The sequence below is a fragment of the Alligator mississippiensis genome, chromosome 6 (genome assembly GCF_030867095.1).
Source record: "Alligator mississippiensis isolate rAllMis1 chromosome 6, rAllMis1, whole genome shotgun sequence".
NCBI lineage: Eukaryota > Metazoa > Chordata > Crocodylia > Alligatoridae > Alligator > Alligator mississippiensis.
Genome location: NC_081829.1, coordinates 68,597,156 through 68,623,187, shown reverse-complemented (window position 1 = coordinate 68,623,187; position 26,032 = coordinate 68,597,156). Strand labels below are relative to the sequence as shown.

Genomic DNA, 26,032 nt, shown 5'->3' with positions numbered 1-26,032 from the left:
GGGAATTGGCAGAGGTCATTGAGGAACCCCTGGCACAGCTTTACGAGCACTTGTGGTGCTCTGGCGAGGTGCCAGAGGACTGGAAAAGGGCCAATGTGGTCCCCATTTTCAAAAAAGGGAGGAAAGAGGACCCAGGAAACCATAGGCCCATTAGTCTTACCTCAGTCCTGGGGAAGCTCTTTGAGAAAATTATCCAGGAGCACATCTGCAAAGGGACCAGCAGGGGAGATTATGCTTAGGGGCAATCAACATGGGTTCATTAGAGGCAGGTCCTGTCAGACCAACCTGGTTGCCTTCTACGACCAGGTCTCAAAAGCCCTGGATGCAGGTGTCATGGTGGACACAGTCTTTCTGGACTTTAGGAAGGCCTTTGACACTATCTCTCACCCCGTCCTCATTAAAAAATTAGGGGACTGTGGTGTCGATGCCTACACAGTCAGATGGGTCGCAAATTGGCTGGAGGGCCGCACCCAGAGAGTGGTGGTGGATGGGTATTTTGACCTGGAGGTATGTGGGCAGTGGGGTTCCCCAGGGCTTGGTACTCAGGCCCCCACTGTTCAATATCTTCATTGGTGATTTGGATGAGGGGGTGAAAAGCACCTTGTTCAAGTTCGCAGATGACACTAAGATATGGGGAGAAGTGAGCATGCTAGAAGAGAGGGACAGACTACAACTAGATCTGGATAGGTTACAGAGGTGGGTGGATGAGACTAGGATGGGTTTCAACACGGACAAGTGCAAAGTGTTGCACCTGGGGAGAAAGAACCAGCAGCATACCCACAGGCTGGGGAACTCCCTTCTTGTCAGCACAGAGGCAGAAAAGGGTCTTGGAGTCACTAGCGATTTTAAGATGAACATGGGCCGCCAATGTGGGGGTGCAGTCAGGAAGGCTAACCGCACCTTGTCATGCATCCATAGATGCATCACAACCAGGTCCAAGGAGTTGATCCTCCCCCTCTATGCAACATTGGTCAGGTCACAGTTGGAGTACTGCGTCCAGTTCTGGGTGCCGCGCTTAGGAGGGATGTGGATAGCATTGAGAGGGTCCAGAGGAGGGCCCTATGAGGAGATCGGGGGCAGCAGCATAGGCTCTATGAGGAGAGGCTACAGGACCTGAACAAGGCTGAGAGGGGATCTGGTGGCTGCCTATAAACCTGCAAAGGGGGACCAGCAGACAATGGGAGAGTCCCTGTCCCCCAAGCACTACCGGGAGTAACAAGGAACAATACCCATAAGTTGACTGAGAGTAGACTCAGGCTAGACATCAGGAGGCACTACTTCAGTTAGGGCGGCGAGGAGCTGGAACCAACTTCCAAGGGAAGTGGTGCTTGCCCCTACCCTGGGGGTCTTCAAAAGGAGGCTAGACAACCACCTAGCCGGGGTCATTTGACCCCAACATCCTTTCCTGCCCATGGCAGGGGGTTGGACTTGATGATCGGCTTAGGTCCCTTCCGACCCTACCAACTATGGAACTATAATGGTTGCCAAATTCTACACCGAGTTGATGGTATACCTGCATTATAAGGTTTAATATTAGAAAATGTGTTGATTCAGGTATTTTTACACACTAGAGAAAAGTCAGATAAAGCCAGATGATTTTTTTTTTATTGCACAAAATAAATTATATAGAAAACAAAATGCAACAAAACAACTTGTATTGTAGGCTGCACAACAGATGTTACAACATGAATATATTTATTGCTTTGAGAAAGGAGCAATTCAGTGCTAGTAAGCAGATTAGTTATATTTCTTGCTTATCTAGATTTTTCATAGGATTAATGCAACTGGACTAAAGGCATCTTGCAGCATATGGACCATACCCAATTTTAATTTATTCTTGGCTACTACGAAGGTACTGGGCACATTCCTGATATTAGCATGAAGCATTCAATTTAACATCACTGATACCTAGGCAAACATAATAATCATCAGAAACACACTTATATATCAAATAATTCATATACAAGATTCTAAAATGCCCATTCAGAGAGCTTGCATGAGCTACTGTATTAAAATTCATCTTGTTTACAAATGTAGATAACACCCCAAACAAACAAACTCATTTCACTTTGCTTCCATATATATCCAATGGGGAATTTAACCAAAATGACACCTATTTACCAGCACCTACTTAGGAAAGTATTTTTTTTACTACTGTAGCTATGAACTTATCTTTTCCAGGGCAACATTCAGTTTAGGAGTTTGTAACTAAGTTGAAAAAAAAAATTCAAGGGTGACCTTTGGGAAAGCAAGGGAGAATACCCAGTGTTTATTTTTTAGTGAACAAGTATATATTTGTTTAAAAAAACCTTCTAGAGCACTGGAATATATGTATTATAGAATAAAAAATGGATTTGAGTTGTTAAAACATGACTTTGTATGCCCTGACATGCTACGTCCCCAGTAATTAACATGGATTTAAGAAGTATTTAACAAAAAATTTAAATTGTAAAATATGCAAGTTATATTTTAAAAATATGTAACTTTATTAACTTAGAAATAGCAGGTGTACAATTAATACAATAACGTTGTCACATGTATTTGCAGTCTGCTCAGGATTTGTAATCCTCCCACTATTTAATAATCATGTTACTATATACATGGCTATTTTTGTAATGTAATTTATTGTGAACTCATGCACTCAGAAGAGTTACAGAACTCAAACTTAAAGAAAGCTAACAGTTTAAGTTAAGTTTAAATAATGCTAGAAATTGAAGCAAAAAAACCACGCAAGTAAATAAAGTCAGGGTTAAAATGGAAATTCTTAGCCGTATTCACATTTTAGTTTTAAGAACGTATAAACAAAGTAACACCACTAAAATCAAATCAGAAGCTCTGATTCTGCATCAGGATCTACTATTGTGGACCAAGGCAGAATCTCCACTGACGGGAAGGGTCCCAGTTAAGTAAAGACTGAATTATTCTGTAATGGCCATTGCCTTTACCAATGTTTACCTGCTGGAAATCTTTCAGAAAGTTTTGTATATTGAGCTCTTTCACATGTCATACATGCTACAATAATTTTCATGCAACAAGATGGCTGAGGGACAGTGTGTCAGCCATAATTGCTCAAAACCATGGAAAGCAAGTTAATTCCTGGGACTATCCAAATGTTTGTTTCATTTCTTTTAAAGTGCCACTGGTACAACCAACTATGCATTTGTAACTCAAATGGTGCAATCATAACTATTATATATCATAGCACTTGTTTCCTGTGGTACTGCATTCATAAATACTAAGTACCAGATACGTCCCCGTGCTCCAGAAAAACATATCTGCTTGACTAAACCTGGATGCCATTCTCCCACTCTAGGAAATTAGTTATTATCTACTGCAATTATTTTGTTATAACTTTACAGACAACTCTACTACTTGTATAATTCTATAGACTGTAAACGAAATGTCAAAATACACCATAAAACATCCATTGGAATGTGACCCTCACAAAGAGATTAGAATTTTGTCATAATGCTATGAACACTATAAAGCAGGAATGTTGTAAAGCAGGACAAGGCTAATATCAAAGATGAAAAACAGCACCATCATAATAAATTCTGTAATCAGGTTTCTGATGATATAGTGAATTTTGTAGCCAAATATATCTGACCTGGCTAAGTCCAAATATAAAATGCATTTAGCCCAGTTGTAATAACTTTACATCTTTATACAGAATAAACATTCCATAAATCAACAAAGGATGCATTTGAGCACAAAAATAAAAATATTTAAGTGATTCTCTAAGCAGCATTTTGTTTTTTCAAAACATAAACATAGATATTGGACAGATTAAATATCTACAAGTGCTTTTCCTTTACAAAAATACATATATTCTTAATAGTAGGATAGACTAAGTCATTAACAATGACCTTCTTTTTTCACTTCAATTTGAATGATTTATAAGCTAAATTTTACAACCACAAAAAGGTTTATTTGTAATAAGATGTTACCACTTTTGACAAAAAGCTTAAAATATTTTATATCTTAAAAGAAAATCAGCAACATAATATTACAATATGTTCTATGATCTCTTAAGCATTGTGAGGGCTGTTATATTAAAAACTGATAGCCACTGACCAGATGCAAGGAAGCCTTAGAACATAGTTACCGTCCTTCTTACCATTACTTGGATCACAGCTTATATAAGGACACTTAAGCCCCATCCAAACAAAATCCCATTTAGAGTACTATACTGACTATTCAGTAACCTAGAAAATTTGACAATTCAAGCTTTAAACTGATTTTAAAAAATGCAAAATATTTTCTAATGGCTGACTTTATAATAGGGGGAACAATTAAAATTATGCATTGCTAAATGCTTATTCCAGGAAGTTTCTATTCTAGAAAAAATTTGGAATTAAGATTTATTGCAATTTTTACATTGGCAGATTTAAGAATCCCTTAAATAACTGTACTGTTGCTTTCTAATTTAGTTTAGGACTCTTTTGGAAAAGAAAAGAAAGAGCTTAATCATATTTATTTTATTTTATCTATTTTGTACCACACAACAGATAAAATATCTTTGATGTTTTTGCTAATCAGTAATTTGACGTTACGGAAAGCAATGCCATTTATTAAAAAAATAGCTATAAAAATCTGTAAAATGTATTATGTTTCTCATGATCCTCAAAGTCTGCCCTTTCCACCCTCCAAAATACACTGAACTACAACCAGAAAACCCAAAAGTAGCTTGGTGAATATTTTGTGCTTTGGAAGGTTTACAAGATAGACAGCACACTGAAGTATTTTATTAATTCATAGGCCAGGTATAGCAGACACATCAGTTGTGCAAGCCTCTGCGCTTTTTCTCATTAATGGACATTAACCATGACCTCCAAGAGCCACTCTTTTTATCCATGGACTGGTAATGAAATCCTTACACTAATTCCCATAATCTATTATTAAAAAACCCCACAAAACTGACAGATGTAGTTTGGTGACATGCGCAGCTACTTACCAGTAAGATATATTTGATTAATGTAAGATGCATTAATTCACTAGGCAGATAACAACTATACTCTTCAAAAAAGTGCCAAAATGCTTTGCTCCAGTCAGTTTCTGGATGGATAATTTTTGGTAATAAAAAGGCTCTTAAAACGATTAGGCAATCAGATTATTTTTATAAAAATACTTAAAAAAATCTTTGTGAGTAAACTAAATTTTGTCAGTCAGAAGCAAAGAGTGATTTTTAAGTCAGTTAGAATGTAGTTTTTCATAAGAAAAGAGAGCAACTCTCATTCTACTCAACCAAAATCCCTCAGCAACTGCATACATTAGTAATCATACATTATAATACAAAACAGTTTTAAGGAATAATCTACCATCACAAAATATATACCTCTCACTTTGACAGTAAACATTTTTGCTATCCTTTTTTAAAAATACCAACCTCTGTACATAGCCAGCATCATATATGTTTTATCTTTGCAGCAATTTTACTGAACCATTTTCTCTTGATTGTCACCTGATTTCTTGTTCATACCTAGAGAAAAACCCAGAAACAACTACTTATGCTCATTTCACACTCTTAACTGTCACATTTTGTTAGGCTTCATTAAAAATGTTTGTTAGAAAATACACATGAAAGTTACTTTACAAAAAAGTATGTAGAATGGATCATACCAGCACACAAATTCAATCTAATGCCACTCTTTGGTTAATGTTATCACTAAAACTGTTCTTCCGATTTCTAGTCTCTCCCACATTTGAGTATTCCTCATCTCTCCTGCCAGGCAACTCTAACTAATTTTCAGGTTTGTGGGGTATTTTCACATAGTTACTAGTCTCTCAGGATATGGAGAGTATCCTGGTAAATAAGAAACCTATCAGTGAATTAGTTTCCTATTCTGGATCCTGACCTCTTGTCTCTCATTCCAGATGTCAGGGATATAGAGAACACCAAGGAAACAAGAGCAGGGAGATAAAGAGTAAGAAGAAAAATATTTCCCCTAAAATTAGTAGTGTTAGTTTGTTTGAGATCACATTCCTGCTGATGATGCTTCAACCGGTGAGCAAAGGTAAATCTTATATATACTGCTTTGAAAATGCTGATAGATTACCAAGTGGAAGCTTTTCATATTTCCTTGTGGTGGTTCCAGCCCTGTGTGTTCTGGAAGCCATCCTGGGACATGCTAAGTAAGTTTTGATCCTTTCTATAATTTATCTGTAGCTGAATATGCTTTAGGAAGGAATTACTTTTTCCATCTGCCTGGGGAGGATTTAGTTAACTTAGGCCCAAAGCATTTAAAACAAAAACAAAACAAAACAAAATTTCTTGACTTGACCAAACCTACCAAGGTATACTTTTACCACTCTTCCCATATTTAGAATGTTCCATCATGCTTTCTCCTCCAAATGTTGAAGCTTTTGGACAAAACAAATAAAGAATGATCATTTGAGTCATGGATGGGCTAGTCTTCTTACAAAGATTTTCTTGAGCCTCTTCCAGCTAATATGATGCAATCAGGAAGAATAATCTTACAGGAAGGAAATATAGGGAAGTAGATACCATTGGTTCAAAGGGCTAAATTTTAAAAGATCATAGGACAGACCTTATGTGGTTTATTTCATTGCAGAAGAAATTAGTTTAGTCCCAGGTGAGAAGCTGCTTTACTTCAGCATCTAGATTTGATCTTCTAACTAGTCTCATGTAAATGTGTGTCAATCATGGTGTTGCCAGACTGAACTAAAACTTGCATTAGAGACAACTTGGTGGATCTCCAGGTGCAATTCCCTAAGGCAGGCCTTCAAAATTTTACACTCAAGATTGCAGGAGGAGGTTCTATTGTTACAAGGGCTTCCATCACAACTAAACAAGAGACTAAATCACTCTGTAGGTACCTTTGCATCTCTTATTTTGAATAGCTCCAGACTGCTAGTAGAAATCCTTTAAACTATTTTGTTCAGTCTTGTTCATGAAAGTCTGTATACATAAGACCAGAAGACCCATCGATTGCATGTGAAGCTGGATACATCATAACGTGTTCTTTGGAGTTAGAAGGTCAGTGCCTGAACTCTTCCAAGCTGGCAAGGTTGCATCCAACTTACAATTTGAGATGCCATCAAGAATCCTTCTGCCCAAATTTTATCTTTTTTGTATACCTGTTCATTTTCTTGAGGCCTGAAATAAGAAAAAGATCTAGAGAATCCAGCCTATTCTGAGGAATAGAAATTTTTGTCTGGACTCCTTAACATTGAGAATGAAGTAGCTAGAATGGAAAATATCCTGCACATCACCACTAATTTGGAAGGCATCAAACTATTACTGTCAAACTAGCTAACTGGTCTATGAGGAGGATTTAGACCCATTTCCCTCTTAGCTCACAAATTAAAAAAAAGAGTCCATTCTCTAATATCTTTGCTGTGGGCAAAAATAAAAAGGACTCACCAGTCCTTAGAATACTTTGGTTAATCCCTGTAATCAGCTAATACCTCACCTAGACATTTCTTAATGCAAAATTCCATGCATGTAATTTTGAGAATCAGAAGATTATTGCTTATCTGGAACCTAAATCAATTACAGTCTGGCTGAGCTGGCTGTTATGGCTTTTGAGAACACCACATGGAATATCCTTCTGTAGCTCCTAACTGGAGTACCTTGACTTTTGTGATGAAGGGGAAGTTGAATGCAAATGGAACAAAGGAACTCAACAAATGGTTCCATCTAGAGAGCAAAGACCTGCACATTTTGGTTTCCTATGAGAGAAGAGAGATCAAGAGAAAAATTACTTGCTGCTTTCTCAATTCCAGGTTTAACAGCTACAACTGGAATGGATAAGGTGGAAGTCCTGAACTGCATCTTCATCTGTGATGAACAAAGAAAATATAGCCAAAGTCCAAAAGGAGAACAACAAAATCCCCACAGCATTAGCTAGGACTGAATTATACTTAGCATGTAAAAGGAATAGAAGTACAGCCAAAAAGTGTCAGACTAAAGGAAAAACGCAGGATCCAGAATTCAAGGTTACTACCTGGCAGAAAATAAGATTAATACAGTCTCAGAGTCATCCTTTTTAAATAGTCTCTAGTAATATATTTCTACAGTATTTATATTGCCTAATAACAGAATATATTTTTTTCCATACTTGTTTCACAAGGAGGAAGATCCTTCTATAATTCTGTGAAGAAAAACTTTTGCTGAAATAATTCATTAACACACAAAAACAAATGTTCTCATTCAAAATGTAGGATGTTGGTCTAAAAGATATGCTGTATCAGCAATCAGGCACTTTCTTATAACATTTTCCATAAGACCATAAGAGTCAACAATATAAAATTATTTTTTTAGAAAAGACTGTAATCACATTTTGATTTTAATTAGACAGTAATTATGTCCTAGCTGAGCACACTTACATTAAGTTTGACATAATTTTAGGACTTTATCCTGAAAATATTCATGGGAATACCTCTTATTGTACTAATAAGTCATAAAGACTGAGTGGTTATTTAGACAGGTAGGAACTACCCATGTGTTTATTAGACTGTAAGGTTGGACATAGTGTTGGGGCACTGTACTAGTACAATATGGAATATGCATTAGACTAATCTAATTTAATTGTATTATATCTGCATTTGAGATCTTACTATTCTGCAAACTCTTAACTTACAATACATATGTTACTAGACAAATACTGCATACAGATCTCTAGTCAAACAAAAGGTTTGATTTTTATTAAGTGGCTAACCTGGATGTAGAAGGTTAAAACCTTGTAGACACTCGTTTGAAAGAGAAAAAAAATCTTTCCTGAATCTTTCCTGAATAATTAAAAGGTAGAACAACTAGTAAATTCTAGTTCGTATTCCCCTGTGGCTCAATTAATTCAATATGGGTAATTTGCTCATTTTCAGCTATTATACGTTTCTTTCCTGATTCTGCAGTGACGACACTGCTAGCAATGGAAATATCCCTATCAAATGCATACATGGTAGTTTCCTGATTTTCTTGGACACATTAGGTACATACATACATACTAACTTTCTGACAGTTAAGCTGACTTAACTTTAAGTCAACTTAACTGTTAGAGTGTATACACGTGTATGGAGCAGAGTTGACTTAAATGAGTTGCATAATAATAAGCTTCCAAGGTGTATTATCTTGAGTTGCATTAGTTAAGTCAACTTAGCTCACAAGATGGCTGCCATCATGTAAAGGAGCTGTACATCTGTATGCTCTGACTTGGCTTAAATGACTTAGTTAAGTTACCTTAAACCCAATTAGTACGTGTCTATGCACCCCTTGTGCGATTTTCACGGAATACTCATGCGCTCACTTCATTATAACTCATCTTTGGAATATGAGTCTGTACACAAGTTCTCTTATTCCTACAGGGTTTGTATATATTTAATTGGCACAAATGTGTCAACAGGGATAATCAAATATACACATGTGCATACACATGGCATCTATGTTCCATACAGAAAAAAGAAATTTCCTGCAGAAGTCACACTTATGTTATACTGGCTGCATGATATACATCTGGTTGGCACCTCACTCCTAGAAGAAGTATTTAACCAATCGGGCACTATGCCATCAGAAACATTTACATGTAGTCAGCTAAATCATATATATTCATAAGCAGTGAAGGCAGCGATTCTCAACTGGGAACAATAAAACTATGCCTGTCAGTAGTTTCCATGCTTACTGTGAAGATCTGCCTTCTCTACTCCAATCTGTGTTGGATTAAACGTATTATAAAATAAGGCAATTACCAACTCAGAGCAAGCTAAATCTATGGCTCACTGAACTTGGAATGCTGGAAGTCATTATAAACATCCAACCCCTTATTGGTTGCGACTCAGAGTCCTTCACAATACAGTAAGACATTTCAGTGGTCATACTATATTTTATATGAATTTGCTGATTTAATGAAAAAAATCTTAGCTATGTAAAATGTTTGAAAATGGATTTAAAATGGTAACTTGAGTGTTGTTTTTCTGATTAAAAAAATCTCAATGGGTGGTTGAGAATTTGCCAAAATAGGAAGTACATTGCTAAACTGTTACCTAAACCAAATAAAAATTAACATTAAAAATATTACCATTAGTAATATTGACATGAACTGAAACCAAATCCTTCATTTTTAAGTGAAGCCATAACAGAAATACTCCTGGTGTTAAAATACTGTATATAAATTGTAAGGTGCATTTAGACCCTGATCCTGCAAACAGATCCAGCTAGAAAAGTACTGTGCTTGTGAAGAATCCACTTGTCCACGGAGGACAGGGGCCCACCTATGAGGAACGTTTTATCAGCTCTGTCAACAGCATGGGCAAAGCAAGCCCTACAATCAACATGTGCCTACAGATGAAAGCAGCCTGCTTCCTTCTGCTACAATGCATTAGCACAATAGGGCAATCTTGACCTGTAATGGTAAGATTGCTAGACAGAATGCTACCTGCTATGCATTTTTGTTCCTGTTTGCTATACGACTTTTGGAATACAAAGGTAGGATATGACCCAATGTGTACACACAGGTGAAATCCTGGTCCCTCTTAAAACTGACAACTTCAGTGGGGCCAGGATTTCACGCATAATGCGTTTACATGTGTTACATATTTAAACAACACTGAGACTGCATTTCTATAGAACCTATATCCTATCACCTTAAATAGTCTGATCCCATGTTTCTTGAGTTGGGGTTTTTATTATTGTTGGCTTTTTTCTAAGCATGATTAACTCAACCTGTGGCAACTTCTGAAAGCCTCTCACTCCTTCTTGTTTTATGCAAGAAAATAAGTGGTAATCTACAATACTTGTAGCTAAAACATACAACGTTACTTAACTGTATTTTTCTCTACAGTTTAAAGTAAAAAGCCATTATGACTTTTAAACAGAGCTAAAACAATGGAAGACTACAGAAAACATATGCAATACTGTTCCCAACAATGTTACCAGAAACCTCAATACAATGTTCTACACTAGAACTATTACATTGTGATACTAGTTCCTAGGGAAAATTACCCTGAAAAACCAATTATTTTGGTCAAACTGTTTATCTTCCAATACTGTATTGCCTTTTGTTATTATGAAATTAGCTTTATGACTGTAACTAATTATATACATCTTCAATAGCGTCTAAACTCCATGTAACCACAACAGACATTTAATATAATCAAAGCTATGTTTTGAAATATGTCACTTTGTATTCTTTTTACATATATGTCTGATGTAGATACACCTTAAAAAAAAGAAAGAATTCCTGAATATGAATGCCACTGACAAAAATAAATACATTTTGATATGTGGGATGACCTTACAGAGAAAATGCTACTTTTCCATTTAGTATTTAAATGATTTTTAACCTCACTTTTACAAACACTTTATTAGAAGAACCATAATCTGGCCAGCTCCCATTATCCTAAAATACCTGCATCTCAAATTGTCAATTCTAGACAAGTTGTAAAAATGTGTATTCAAAGGTTATGAAGTTTTTAAGAGATACTGGCACACTATTTAGGCTTTTTAATTACTGCGTTCTGCTCTTGTGCCTGGGGTACACATCATTCATAGCAAAAGGACTGCTGCACACTCATGAGTGAACTATACCTGGACCTATCAGAAGCTTACCAAGAGAAAGGTAGTGGCACAATAACCACTTTTCTAAATATATTTTCTATACAAAATATTTCAAGATATAATCCTTAATTTTTTGTACAGTACTCTATCATTTATACAACAATATTCAGTAAAATAGTAATTGTGTGAAAATTGCAACACGACATGGAATGAGCACTTGGCCATTTTGCTAGTGTAATCAACATGAAGACCAGAAACTTTTTCTAACACATGGGAAAAATATTCTGTAGTTTCTGAATCTTGACTGCACATTTCATGATTTTGGCTATGACTTGCAGCACATTTGTAAGATACCACAAATATCTTATGCACATTTCAGTAGCAGAATGGCACTTGGCTTGCTCTAATAGAAACAACAAAGATGCAACTGACAATTTTAAGAAAGACAAGGTTCTTATTTGCATGCTGAAAATCTGGTTGTGTCCCCCTAATCCAGGCACATCCATTCATTGTGCAATCTGTCGATGGGTAAACAATAGTGCAGAATTCATCTCAGTGTGGTCTGGACCTTTGGTCTAGCCGAAGTCAATTCTGGGTCGATACTGCAGTACCATAGGATAAGACTAAAAATAAAACACAAAGAACACAACAACAAAAACAGACAAGTATAACATGAAGACATAACTCGCATGAAATACAAACAAGATGCAATTAAATCATACCTTAAGAAAAGTTAAAGGCCCTTCTCCAGGACTGTGCATATTATAGTTACCATCAGGCTAACATTGTTCTATACATGTCAATAACATTTAACCTCAAGCCAGTTTTCTAAATGTATAATGAAAAGCTTTGTATACCAGTTAATTTTACTAGGCACAAACAATATGCATCCTATATTACTCCTACAAATTATATGCCATATATATATGCTGGATACTCATAGAAAAAAATCCTCCTCTTATTTCTGTGTAGTGAGTTTGAAGCAAAACAAATGCAACATATCTTTATACCTTCACTAATAAAAATACATTATTCTAAGATGTAGCTGGCCCAATTTATAGAACTACAGACCTTTTACCTGCAGTCAGCTCTAGCTAATGAGAGCAGGGAGCACTCATCTTATTTGAAAGTCAGGTCAGTCACTTGATTTCATGAAAAAGGCTAAAATTTCCTGACAAGAACCCTTTCAACTTCATTCAGGCAGTTAATTTTGCATAGTAAAATGCAACCACTACTATCTGGATACATAAATTGGACTGTATTGCAATGGAGAATAGGAAGCATGAGAGAATGGAAGCTCCAGATACTTGCTGCTGGAAATTCTATTTTACATAATACATAATTTTTAATCTACGTTTTCCAGGATGAAAACTTAGATCAGTTTTCATTTAAGTCATATTTTTTCCACTCAACTTCATTGCACATTCTCTTAAAATAGCCTGTTCCTATTTTTGTATTAGTCAGCATTAGAATGGAGTTAGCAGTAGCATGGAATAGCCTCAAGCTTTGCTGGCAGAGGTAACCACAGCTGAGGTACACATTTAAAACAAATGTGCATTTGGAATTATTAAGAGGCTGTATGATGCTATCATTAACCACTAAAAATACTACTTTTCTTTTCCTCATTCTTCAAATACCCAGAGCCCTAGGGTGCCTGCTCTCCTGTCTTCATGAGCCGCTTCCCAGCTTGCTGGGGCACAGGGTGCCTCAGTGTGAAGGCTGCCTATCTAGCTGACAGTGTGGGGGCTGCCTGTCAGCTAGAAGCTAGACAGGCAGCCCCCACACTGAGGCACCCTGTGCCCCAGCAAGCTGAGAAGTGGCACATGAAGACAGGAGAGCAGGCACCCTAGGACTGCCTCCTCCCCTTTCTCTGCATTTGTCCTGGTACACCACAGTTTGGCAAGCTTTGCGCTGCTTTTTTTTAAGGGGGTTTATTTTTTTTGCTACCAGGAAATCCTGGTAGAAAATTTTCCCCAGCGCTGCAAATTAGCAGCACCAGGTGTGGTTTAACATGCAACACATGCGGTTTGTGGTGCCGCAAAGAGGTTTTGGCACCACAAACTGTGCGTACCTGCACATCTGGATCCGGCTTAAGTTTCAGCAATATAACCATCTCCAGGTCTTGTGTGCAGTTCTTGTTAGTGTTCAGTGCATTCAAAGGAAAATGCACTGTTTGTAGAGAACAGTATTGATTTGAAACATGAGTCTTAAACCATAGATGAGGTGGCTTCTTTGCTACCATATAGCAGTGGTATCCTGCATAGATACATTTAATTTATTGAGTTTTGTTTGAGTATGCATTTATTACATATAAATGAGAACACAGTCTTTTTGTCCAAATGCCAAAACTACTTTGAATATTTCTGATCTAGGCATCTGATTTCTCAAAGCTCCAATGTACAAGCCCCACAACAGAAGTGATTTTTCTATTCCTTTCTTTTTTTGTTGTTGTCTTTTTGGTTTCTGAAGTACATCTGTGACCGCACTGAGACATCCTGTACCCCAGACAGACCCCCAGCAGCACATGCTGGAGGTCCAGTTCTGGGCACCCCACTTCAAGAGGGATGTGGACAACATTGAGAAGGTCCAGAGGAGGGCCACCCACATGATCCAGGGACAGCAGGGCAGACCCTACAATGAGAGGCTATGGGACCTGAACCTGTTCAGCCTTCACAAGAGAAGGCTGAGGGGGGACCTTGTGACCATCTATAAACTCACTAGGGGGGACCAGAAGGGTTTGGGGGAGACCTTGTTTCCCCTAGCGCCCCCCGGGATAACAAGAAATAACGGCCACAAGTTGTTGGAGAGTAGGTTCAGATTAGACATCCGTAGGAACTACTTCACAGCTAGGGTGGCTAGGATATGGAACCAACTTCCAAGGGAAGTGGTGCTGGCTCCTACTCTGGGGGTCTTTAAGAAGCGGCTTGACGCCTGCATGGCTGGGGCCACCTGAGCCCAGTTTCTCTCCTGCCCAGGCAGGGGGTCGGATTTGAAGATCTACAAGGTCCCTTCTGACCCTACTTCTATGATTCTATGCAGCAGCGGGACAATTTGTCCCACTGCAAAGTGCACAAGCAGGGGCGTGCACTGCATCACTAAGTAGTGGCACAAATTTGTACAGACTGTCAAAAGCCCCCGGCAGAATCATTTCAATCTTTGCAGGTTAGTCTAAGCTGCATATATTGAATCAATAAGTAAGTGAACAGACATTCACTTTTGATTCTGGAAATGCAGCAATGCCTGCAGTAATCTAAGGCACAAGCCAGAGGGCACTAGAGAATGTTTCCCTGCTCGGCTAGAGAAGACAGCTTGGGCCAATGCTAGCTTACCCACCCTGTGAGAAGGGGTTTGCAGGGCAGGTGCAAAGCATTCTGGGATGCTGGGGGACTGTGAGTTTACTTGAATCTGGAGGGGATTTGGGACAGAAGTTAGTTCAATAAACCAATTTAACCTAAATCAGTTAAATCTAATACTACATCCATCCAGGTTTATCTTATCTTTCAGAATGGTTTCAGTCATTTTGAAAGCAGTTCATGCCCACTGAACTTTTGTTGTGTTACAGACTTAAACAAGTATAACTGATAAGAAACCAGTTCATGTGTAATTTCTGTCCTTAGTCATGTCACTCTACTGAATTCAGTATAATTACAAAGAGAAAGTGTAGCAAAATTTCACCTTCTATTGCAAAGCAAAAATATTAGTCCACATCCGAGTAATTTTCAAGAGATACTGGCCAGGGGAAACTGCTGGATTGAAGTTCAGATCCAAATGTGCAGCTTGAAACGGTCCTTAAAACAGGCCAAATGAGAACACATAAATCTGACCACTGTGTTTAGGCTCCAGATTCTGGACTCTGGGAATGCTATAATATGGAGATGCGATGTTAGACCATCTCTAATTTATAATATAGAAAATGGAACAAACCATTTAAGATTTAGTTTTAAGGTCCTAAAGAAATTATAAGAATTGCTATCTTGGAAATGACTAACACTCCATCCAATATAACATCTTTTGCTTGCTTATACTTGGTTTTGGATCTTTTAGGAGTACTAATTTAATGCACTGTAATTGGCACTACTGTGCATTAGCACAGATGAACACTTTGTTGTGGCACTTAATGTGCATTAGACTAAGTCTACTGTGCATTAGCAAGCTTTGTGTGTGATGCACTAATGCACAGCAAAATTAGTCTAATGCGCATTTAGAGTCTCATGTAGATGCACCCATTATGCCCCTAACTAAGAAGTTTATAGGAAAGGGATAAGGGGAGAGTGGGAGAATTCTACTTCTCTGCTGATCAGCTTTGCATGATGATAAATAGCCTATTTAAAAAAATTATAAACCTGGTAATTCCCAAGCAGATTTTATTCATTCAATAAAGTTGCCATAAGTGAATAAGCAGAATACTTAGACCTTTGTGTGTCCAAGTTTAGCTCAGGGGAACTTCATAATGTGAAGTTAAAAAAACCAAAAAAACTGCCTCTACGACAATATGCGTAAAAGCAGAGATGTTGACCAAACCTTAGTGACTGTAATATGTTCAGTCGTGAGTGCCTCTTACCTGATAAAAAGTGCCATCCTGTGAGCAGACTTGCGAAGATGAGCAGTTCTGACACCGAAACTGCGAAGGAGATGATTTTCTGATCAGATAAGAGGCATCCACAACTGGACACATACATTTATCAATCACTTAAATGTTTTTGTTTCAAGTAAGAGATTTAAAATTAATGTATTCTTTTTAAAGCAGGAAAGCATTTTCTACTGGAATAAATGGCTGCTTTTTCTTAGATTACATTTATCTCTTATAAGGCTCTCAAGTGTTCAATCAAAGACTCAGACTGAACAGTATCAAAGACAGAGATGATGCATTTACATGATCTTTATCCAAAGGAATGCGTCATTAGCTAACAACCACTACAGATACTGTAATACAGTTGGGCATAAAAATCAGATTTGACCAGGGGCAGGGCAAAGCAACCACAAACATTTCTGAAACATTTCATCCAGACAGAAACAGCACCCTAAGACACTGAAACTGCAGTAATGGAGACAGTACTATAAACTGTATAATTTCTACTGGTGTTACTTTGTAGTCTTTGATTAGTGAAGAGTAATTTATAATTATTTACTGTTCTGATTATAAGAAAACTTTGTGAATAAAGTTGACCCTACATTTTCAAGTTCATAAGTTGGAAAATAAATAGCTTCTTCACCAAATATATGTTGACCACTATTACATCCTTGAACTGCTATAAGCCTTAAAAAAAATAATCAAAACAGGAGATGAAATAACCAGGGAAAGAACCAAAAAGGCTAAAAGCAAAATTATTTAAACAAAAAACCAAAACATCTGTTCTAAAGATAATGTTGTGTAAGGCTTGCTCAGTCTTCAGCCTAAAATTACATGTTTATATGTAACAAGACAAATATTTTTTAGTTAAATGGAATCTGTTTCCAGGTTTAAATGAAGATGGTTCCTTAGGAAAAGGCCAGATTCAACTTGCAATTCTGGATTCAAACTTCATATGAGATGCAGAGGTGAAAGCTTGAATCAAACCAGCTCTGGTTTTAGGAGTGAAAAATCTAAATTTTCCTTATGTTTCAAAGGAAAGGAGAAAGTGGGTGGTTATAGTTATAAAACAGCTGTGTGCAGGTGTCAGCTCAGATTTGACCTTTCCTAAAAGTGTAAGCTAAGTAAATTTGGCTAACTTGAACCTGGAAGAACAAAACATTATTTTTTAGCTGTCTTGTAACTATTTTAAAATTTAAGCTTAGATAATTTCTAGACTGAACTAAACATTTTCACAATCACTAGTCTTTTCCAAATAAATGCAACAGTGCACTGTAAAAAGAACTCATGCATCTTAAACATATCCAACTGTACATGGTTTCCTTCCAGGTCACTGTGACTTGTTTCCTGGTTCTATGGCTCTAGCGGTGATCTTTCCCAGAGCTGGGGACACACTTTTCAGCTCTCTGCTCCCTGCACTGGAACTGAAGGTCTGGAAGCCTCAAGTTGCCACAGGGCCCTTAGGGCTTACGAGTTCCTGCTCTACCTGATCTCCACTCCAGTGGAGCAAACTAGGGAGACCTTTAGGAACTGCAAAACAATGGTGATCTGGGTAAGCCAGACAAGGTGGTCCTTTCCTATATGAGTTGTGTCCGTCAGCAGCATTGCCTCTAAGCTGTGTGATGCGTGGCTGTGCAGGTGCGCTCAAGCTGCGCAGCCAGGTGTGCCTGTGCGGTCACACAGCTTAGAGGGAATGCTGCCTGTCAGCCAGTTGCCATAATAATAGAGCAGATGACCCTGTACAGCACTCTTAAAGGCCAGTGAGGTTATCTGTTCTGCTGCCCCCAAAAAGAGTACCAATGCAGTGATCTGCTCTTGTATGGTAATGGCTCCATACCAACATACCATATTGTTTAACTGTGATTTTTATGGGAGGTTTGTTGAGGGGAAAAGGTCAATTTATAACTGGAAAAATACAGTATCTAATATAGCGATTCTCAACCTTTTTATACTCAAAGCACTCGTTGAAAATGACAGCTCCTAGCTTTCACTTGTTTCTTGACTACAGAAAAATGATAGAGCAATTCTTATTACAAAGAATTCAGAAAGACCAGAAAAAGTCAAAATGCTTTTGACACTATGAATTCATATTTGAAATCTGTTCAGCTTCTCTTGTAAATCATGTGTAGGTGCTTGCACTCAATGTTGTGCAGCACACTGTGTCACACCTGAAAAAATCTTGCACCCTGGTTGAGAATCACTGATTTAAAACAACAAATAAATGTATTGGACAGATAGTCTGCATGCCCATCAGTATCCTTCAGAATTTCACTGACATTTTTCAACGAGAGAGGGGTAATTTGATTGTAGTCCATTTCATTCGGTTGGAGTTTGGTGCCATCCATGAGCATAGAGAAGTAGTTAGCTGTGTTAGTCTGATGTCAGACAGAAGCCAGGGTAGAGATGCACCTTACAAGCTAACTAAGATGTATAGAAAGCATACATATACAGATATCTAAATGCATTTAAAAAGATTTTTTCTTTGGGTTTCTTTAAGTGAGTGCAAATATGATGATTTGATGAGAATGGTATTCACTTCCAAAGCAATGCAACTATCAAGTGTCAATGTGTAGACAGGGGCAGGACTATCAAACACAATGAATGCATTCCAATGTTACTGATGTTGCCTCATTTTTCCTCAATGTTTCCTAAGAGCACAGCCAATACTAATACAAACTCAGAAGGCTAGCCAAGCATGTATCAACTGGATTCAAAAGGCAATATGGTAAAATACTACTTTTCCCACTGGTGGTGCAATACTGTATACTATGCAAACATTTTTAACCTTTAGTCCCCGTCTATATTCTATATTTGCATAAAAAACAAATAGACACTTTTGAAAGCCCTCTTTCAGTTTTACCTAAAAATAAGAATTTGAAAATTGTACTATCAGCACTGTGCTTATGCGCTGTCTTCTCTTCCCATGCCAGGATGCTTTTTACCTTCGATTACTTGAAAACCAAACAAACAATGCAGAGGCCCGAGAATTTACTACAGATTTCCATGTTAAACTATGGGTGTGTCTACATTGAGATGTGTTAATGTGCATTAGCGTCATTTAATGTGTATTACAGGCATGGGTCTATTCATGTGTGCCCTTAATATGCATTACAATGGCGAAATAAGGCTGATTAGTTAAAGCTCATTAATGCATGTGTAGACCCAACCTGGCACTAAAGTTAGTGCCAGGTCTGCCCAGCTACTAGGGGCACATGGCAGGGCTTCAGGGACTTGGCACTAACTTTAGTGCCAAGTCCTTGCACGTGTAGACACTTGCAAAAAAAAATTAAAAAATTTGCTTAATGAGCCTTAAATGCATGTGCTGATGTGCCCTATGACTAGTATTTAACCTTTGCTGCACCCATATGAAGTCTCCATTTTTATACCCAAAGGCAACTACTTTGCACATACAAAACCATATAGGTATACGGCATTCATAAACAAATGAATATATACAAGAAAAAAATAGACAGTTAAGGATGGGTGGAGTTAATGGTAACAGATAGCCTAAGGGTTGTCAACTCAAACTGAACATTGTAGTCTGTCAGCTATTCTAAATGTATATATTCAGGGGAAAAAATATCTGAGCCGTCTTAGCTAGAGACAATTTTTTATATATTCGTTCTATGAGATTCTTAATATAGAATTAAAACAAGTAATGGTGAAAACAATATAAAATGATCTGCCTCAGCTAAATGCCCCCAAATATTAATGCAAACAGATAAGTAAGATACATAGATTTTGAATGCAAAACCATTAGGCACAAATTCCTACATTATCATTAGTTGAGATCCTAGTATTTTAAACTGAAAGAAAAAAATTCCAAGAATAAAATGAATACTTCTATTTTTAGATCAGAATTGAACTTATTCAAACTTTGTATTCCTTCTAAGTTCTATTTCTCCAGCTGGGCAGTAATTGGATGATTCTGATTTAAATCAAATTGATTTAAAATCAGGATTTAAATCACTGGGCAGGAAGCCTCGATTTAATCTTTTTGTAAAAAAAAGTGCATTCTTGTTGTTTGATATCCTCTATTTTAGTTAACTTCTTGAAACTTTGCACTTTGAGAGAGAGGTAAGGGCTTGACTCTGTAAACAAACTTGCAGAGAAACAATAGGGCTAACAGGTACGGTCTGTTACCTCTCATCTCCATATACACAGAGATGCTTAATGGGATCTTCTACACTGAGAATTGAGTCCCATTGGTAAGAGTGGTTTGCTGTAATTTTTACTAATCTATAGAGGAGCCTCTGGGAACCCCATAAGATTGGGCCCCTAATATACTCCTCTTGTGACCTATTTATAATACTTTTCTAAAAAGGTTATATGAATATATTGTCTCAAATAGTACTTAATTAGAAGTCATAATCCCTATTCCATGATGATATATTTGAGTTTTAACATATCTTCAATTAAAATTATGTTTATATAGGGTGTTTTTTTTTAAAAGCATCTTCACAAAAAAATCAAAATACGATTAAAAAATATATATATTTTATTTTTAAAAAATTGTTGATTTTTATCCAACCTGGGCAGCATCCCTAGTTTAGAGTTTCATTAATTATATTAAAAAGCCTAAGAGGAGTTATCTAGAGAGTATCTGAGATTAATTTTTAAATAAAAATTTTGCAAGGGTCTTTAGATAACTTTTGGACCAAGCCAAGAAGACACATAAATACCCTGTATGTCCATCCATCTATATACAGCTATACATAAATAATAATTAATGATGCAAAATTAAAAATGTATTTACATTTTCTCCTCTGAGTCTCCATCTTGTCATATAGATGAATTCCATAGTATGATCCTTCCCCATGATTTCTCCATTGCATAGTACATCCAGCTTAAAAATAATAAAATAAAGCACTCAATCCAATAGGTAAAGAATGTTAACGTTCAAGTGAAATTGTAAGTGAAAATCTCTGAACCAATTAGGTTCATAAAAATACATTAAGAGTTTCTGATGAATGTATGTACCATACACTGACTGGTGACCCCAGAAATGGTGAGATGAAAAACATCGAAGGAATCATGACTTGTTCATGGAGCATGTAATGGGCAGGAGGGTCACATAAATACCTAAGATAGATGAATTAGTCTGTAGTCTGGGCTGCTTTTTATATTACACAAGGAAAATAAAGGATCACCCAGGCAACTACAGAATTGGTACACGTTAGTCAATATCCCTTTCTTCCTAGAAGCTACTGTTGTAATACTTGACAAGTGAATTTTGTTATTAAACATGTATAAAGATGAACAAAAAAGCATATACCTGTATGTCAAAATAACGTGAAAATATACCTAATTATATGTCTATCACTCTAAAGTTGAGCAACAAAAATTATAAAAACCATACAGCACCTTGGCTAAGCATCCTTCAATGAGTATGGCTAAGCAGCAAGATTTGGAACACCTTGAATAGGTGCTCAAAGTTATCTTGTACCTAATGCCTGTGATAAAAAAAATCCTAATTTAGCTGAAATTTAAATTTAAGGCAGATTTAATTTTAATAGTGAACTAATACCTTCCGGGGGATTAAAACAAAAATCAAGCTTGGTTCTCTTAAACTTACCTCATAAGAACTTGGAAGTTTTAATTTTAAACTGAGAAACTTTTTGATAGTTCCCACAGTCACTCGTGTAGAACAACGGATGAATTTCTTCATTAAACCCTGAAAGAATAAAATTAGAAAAGGGATGTTGGATATTTTGAAGCTATTCACCTTCATCTTTGGTTAGATAGCATATAAGCAACTTTTGGTACAAAAGCATCTATTAGTATGAGTATGAGCTGCTTTACTGGTGTCCAATTTTAGTGTGTTGATTTAACTTATAAACCAGTACAAGAACTAAGATACATTCTGGCTAACTTTCTTTGAGGGAAATCCCTAAAAATAATGCTTTTCAAGCCAGAGCAAAGCAGCAAAAAGTACAGATCTATCTGGGCTGGAGAGATTAATTTTTTGGATACACAGTGCAGAGTGAGACACACATACCTTGCTCTGCTAGTTTAAAACAAAAGCTTTTCTGCTACATGACAGTTTCAAACAAGAAGTGTTATGGGCAAGTATATACTGACCTACCAAAGAAAAGATTCTGTAGTATGTGCATAGGGAACTGTTTTGCTCTTACCCAATTATTTTATAGTCTTTTTTTTTTACCTGTATTTTGATATCATATTTTCTCAGATACAGAAAACCCCTTTCCATCCAAAATCAGCCCCCTATGGTAAAGCCTCAAATACCTCATGTGCCAAAACTAACCAAAGGCCCTCTATAAAAGCAATTTTAGAAATAAAGGGCCATATGCATACAGTACAAAGCACTATGTTGTATAGTCACATGCCAAATTCTCTCACATACAACATGCGCAAAATCAGCATCCCAGAATTGGGGTGTATTACCTGGGGTAGCCGATTTTCTGCCCACGACAGAAACACCCTGCTTTGATTCCTGATTACAATGTAGCAGCTGTTGCATTAGAATTCAGGCAGCTGAGGACAGTTGACTTAATGGTTCATTGTTCTTCACTCCACAGATATTAACTAGATCATCTCTCTTTCTTAATGTTCTTGATGTTCCCCTAATCAAGTTAGAAAAATTGCCCAAAGGAAGTTTATCTGCTAGCTGCTCCTGGTCTCTCTCTTCCTATTTCACTGTATTGGAGACCTTAGCTCTTTCTCAAAGCATAGATCTACCCATGGAGACCAGGCTTTAGGTGCAGCTAGGGTTTCTGCTTTACTTAAACAGGAAAGGTAGGGCGAGTCAGCTGAAGATTATGAAGCCATATCTCTGGAAAAATCTTTTTTGTATTCATTCTGCCTTTCAAAAACAAGGTGCATATTATACTTAAGAACATTTTCAGGTGAGAAAATGTGGTGATTTGACAGTAAAATCCTAAAGAACTTACCCCTAGGCTGGATACTCTTAGCCTTAGTCTCCCCTTTCTATTTTTCTACAAATAGAAAAATTCACTTACCCCAGGTTACAGAAAACTAGTGTCAGAACCAGGTCAGGTCTGTTCTAAGCACCCAGAAGGCACTGCCATAGTTAGACTGCCTTCAGTACCCAAGCTAGCTGGCTTATGGATAACTGCTGCATACCAGTGTACTTTCAGTTTGTGGGTTAAAATTACAAAATGCTTTTTTGTAAGAGTATTAGGAAAATATTTAAGCCAGTTTCTGCTGAGGAAAAATCATAAGAGAATGGGGTATATTAAAATATGCTTTTTACATTGGTTTATTATTGCAATTCTCAATGAGTTTGAAACACACTACTATAAAGGCTTACACAGACGATTAAGCCATAAGTGAGTAAGTTTATGGGCAAGCAATTGGAAATATTCCAAGAAACTTTGAAATGCCTCAACTCTCAAAAGGATTCAGTAGCTTGGGAAGTGCAGATGGATGCAGGTTATCAATTCTGCAAAACTCTCCCCTGTAGACATTTACCTTAGATTGCTATGAGACCCCTCGGGCCCCTAATGATAAGACATGGCCAAAAACAATAAACAGCACAAATTCTTTGCAACTCACTTTCACTACGTTATCCCCTGACTGTCCATTATTACGTAAACAATCCAGGCAAATAGCAATCTGTGGGTCACTCCTATGATAGTCTTTATCTTCCTGATTTTCATCACCCTCTTCATCTACTTTGGGCTTATCAGATTTTGGATTTTCATCTGTAACACATAAAAATCAGATTACTTATGTATAATATAATTAACAGTCAAATGCAGTATCTGGGACTGAATCCATACCCCCCCGGAAACTTGAGGCTTACTACTGAAATCATAATTTATTATGCATATGAAGGATATTCATTTTATAGGGAATGGTTAGGTTGGGGGCTAGTAGTCATTATGGATGACATTTTATTCATTTCTTTCCAATAATTAAAAAACCCCCAAACAAACCTCTGAATGCATCAGGACTATGTGACTGCAAAGCTGACTTAGGTTTGTCTTCACTGCCAAAAAAAGTTCTCTCGTTGCAGGTTTTTTTCTTTTAAAACCATCAATACACTTTAATAACGGCCTTGTGGATGCTTGACGAAATTACCACGAGAAAAATTATACAATGTTGATGCTAACCTTCTGTCATTGGTGGACCTCAACTAGGTAAATATTGTAAGTGGCTTTCATCTTAGAGAAGGACAGCTAATACAACTGGTAACCTATTTTAAATCTTCTGCTTCTTGCAGTTGAGACATACCATGTATAACTATGTGCTCTTATCATTGTTACCTTTGCCTTCTGTCACCCCTTCCTTTCATTAATTTATTATATTCTATGTTGCATCTTAATTTATAATGAAAACTCTTCAGAACAGGGGCCATCTCCTACCATGTAGGTATAAAATGTCAAGTATATTAGAGCCCCAGTGCTATTTTTGGAGGGTTACTATACTGGATATAATAAAAATCATACAGGAGAGGGAAACTGAGTGTTTTTAACTGGTTTACCTTTTGATAGATCTGGAGGACAGCATACAAGAATTCTAACACATATACCTAAGTACTAATTGCTGACTCCCTCTGCTGTAATTCTGTGGATACTAGCAAAAGCTGATCACTACAGGCACAACACATGAAAAGAAGATATTTAGGTAGCTAAGGTGCAGAGCAGTTACCAAAAAATGAATAGCTATTAAATAAAAAAGTAGCCAAAAGAACAGTTCTGACTTATAGTAATGCAATAACTGGTGTATGAGATGGCCAAATAACTGAAGTGGATTACTTTTTGACTCATCTGGTACGGTTTTCTTCCACAAACAACTTACACAATTCTGTTCTACTTTAATAAAACTAGCTAACTAAAACTTCAAGCTAACTAAAACTAGCTAACTAAAACTCCAATTACATATGTTACTCTATAGCGAACTAGTATAATTTTGTTCATATTGTCCTTCAGGCCAGCATTAAAACTATTAGCAGGGGGAAAAAAACAAAACTTGCCACTTGTAATGTTTGCCAAATGCAAATAACAAAAACTAGTGAGAATTAAAATGTTAATTTCAAACTGGAAAGAACATATTACAAACAATGGGGAAGAAAACAAATACTATAAAATGAATACTTGATAAGGCTTCTTTAAAATAAACAATTGTTACTTTGGCTTGATAAAGGTTTTTTTTAAAAAATGGTTTACATGAGTTAAATATGCTGTGGTATCTAAATGATGAAGCTGAATTAAAGAACACAAAAACCCCTTGGATGATCTGTATTACTTATCAGCTCAATAAAGAACTTTCAAAGTTCACAGCTCTACTACTGAAAGACAGTCATTCTGGAATCTATATAAAACAGTTGTTTAACACTTGTGGAAAAACAGTTTTGCTATATGTCATAACTAATTCTTGACAACCTCCTACTAAACAGCTGGTCAAATTTGATAACAGAAAATAATCTGAACATAAAGACTCAAGTAGTTCTGTGTCACTGCATGGTGGATTATAACTAGGATCAAAGTAGAAAATATCAAGTAGCGTGAAAGATATTAAAAATTCAGAGTGGAAAATGGTATGAATGTTAAGTGTGAAGGTACTTGGCAATTCAGTTGAAAATAATACTAAAATCGTTATTGCTGTTCAACGTTGAACCACAGCTCTCATTCTGCAAAAGGTTAATTTTATGTACCTCTATATAGCCACTAAATTCAATGCAACTATGCCAATGTAGAAATAAGCACAGGATTGGGGTCAGTCAGGAAAGCCATTATCTAACACAAGTTTGGCCAACTGATAGCTCATGAAGGGTCAAGCTGTGGTTCCCTAGCTTTTGCCTGGCTGCTGCTTTCCCCCAATGCTCTGGCTGCAACAACAGCTAGTCTCCAGGCTCCACCTCTGTCCTCCAGCTTTTACTGCCTGCCTTTGCCCCTGTCCCTACCTCTGTATAGAGTGCAGTGGGCAAGGGGAACCCGTGTGGTACCCCAGAGGGTGGTGCAGCC

The 26,032-nt window shown here is 37.0% G+C and overlaps 1 protein-coding gene across 10 annotated transcripts in view; it reads right to left on the bottom strand.

Annotated features, from left to right (window-relative positions):
* Positions 1 to 1,585: 1,585 nt before the first annotated feature.
* PCGF5 (polycomb group ring finger 5) overlaps positions 1,586 to 26,032 on the bottom strand; it is a 114,752-nt gene continuing 90,305 nt past the window's right edge. For 5 of the 10 annotated variants that reach the window (XM_059729961.1, XM_059729962.1, XM_006275992.4 and 2 more), the window contains 5 exons: positions 23,619 to 23,767; positions 21,658 to 21,756; positions 20,839 to 20,928; positions 16,074 to 16,133; positions 1,586 to 12,135 (listed from right to left, as the gene is read on the bottom strand). In XM_059729961.1, coding sequence (XP_059585944.1) covers positions 12,088 to 12,135; positions 16,074 to 16,133; positions 20,839 to 20,928; positions 21,658 to 21,756; positions 23,619 to 23,767 — 446 coding nt within the window. In that variant the 3' untranslated portion in view covers positions 1,586 to 12,087. The remainder of the gene's footprint in view (positions 12,136 to 16,073; positions 16,134 to 20,838; positions 20,929 to 21,657; positions 21,757 to 23,618; positions 23,768 to 26,032) is intronic. The other 5 variants (XR_009463076.1, XR_009463075.1, XR_009463073.1 and 2 more) reach the window with 5 other exon arrangements.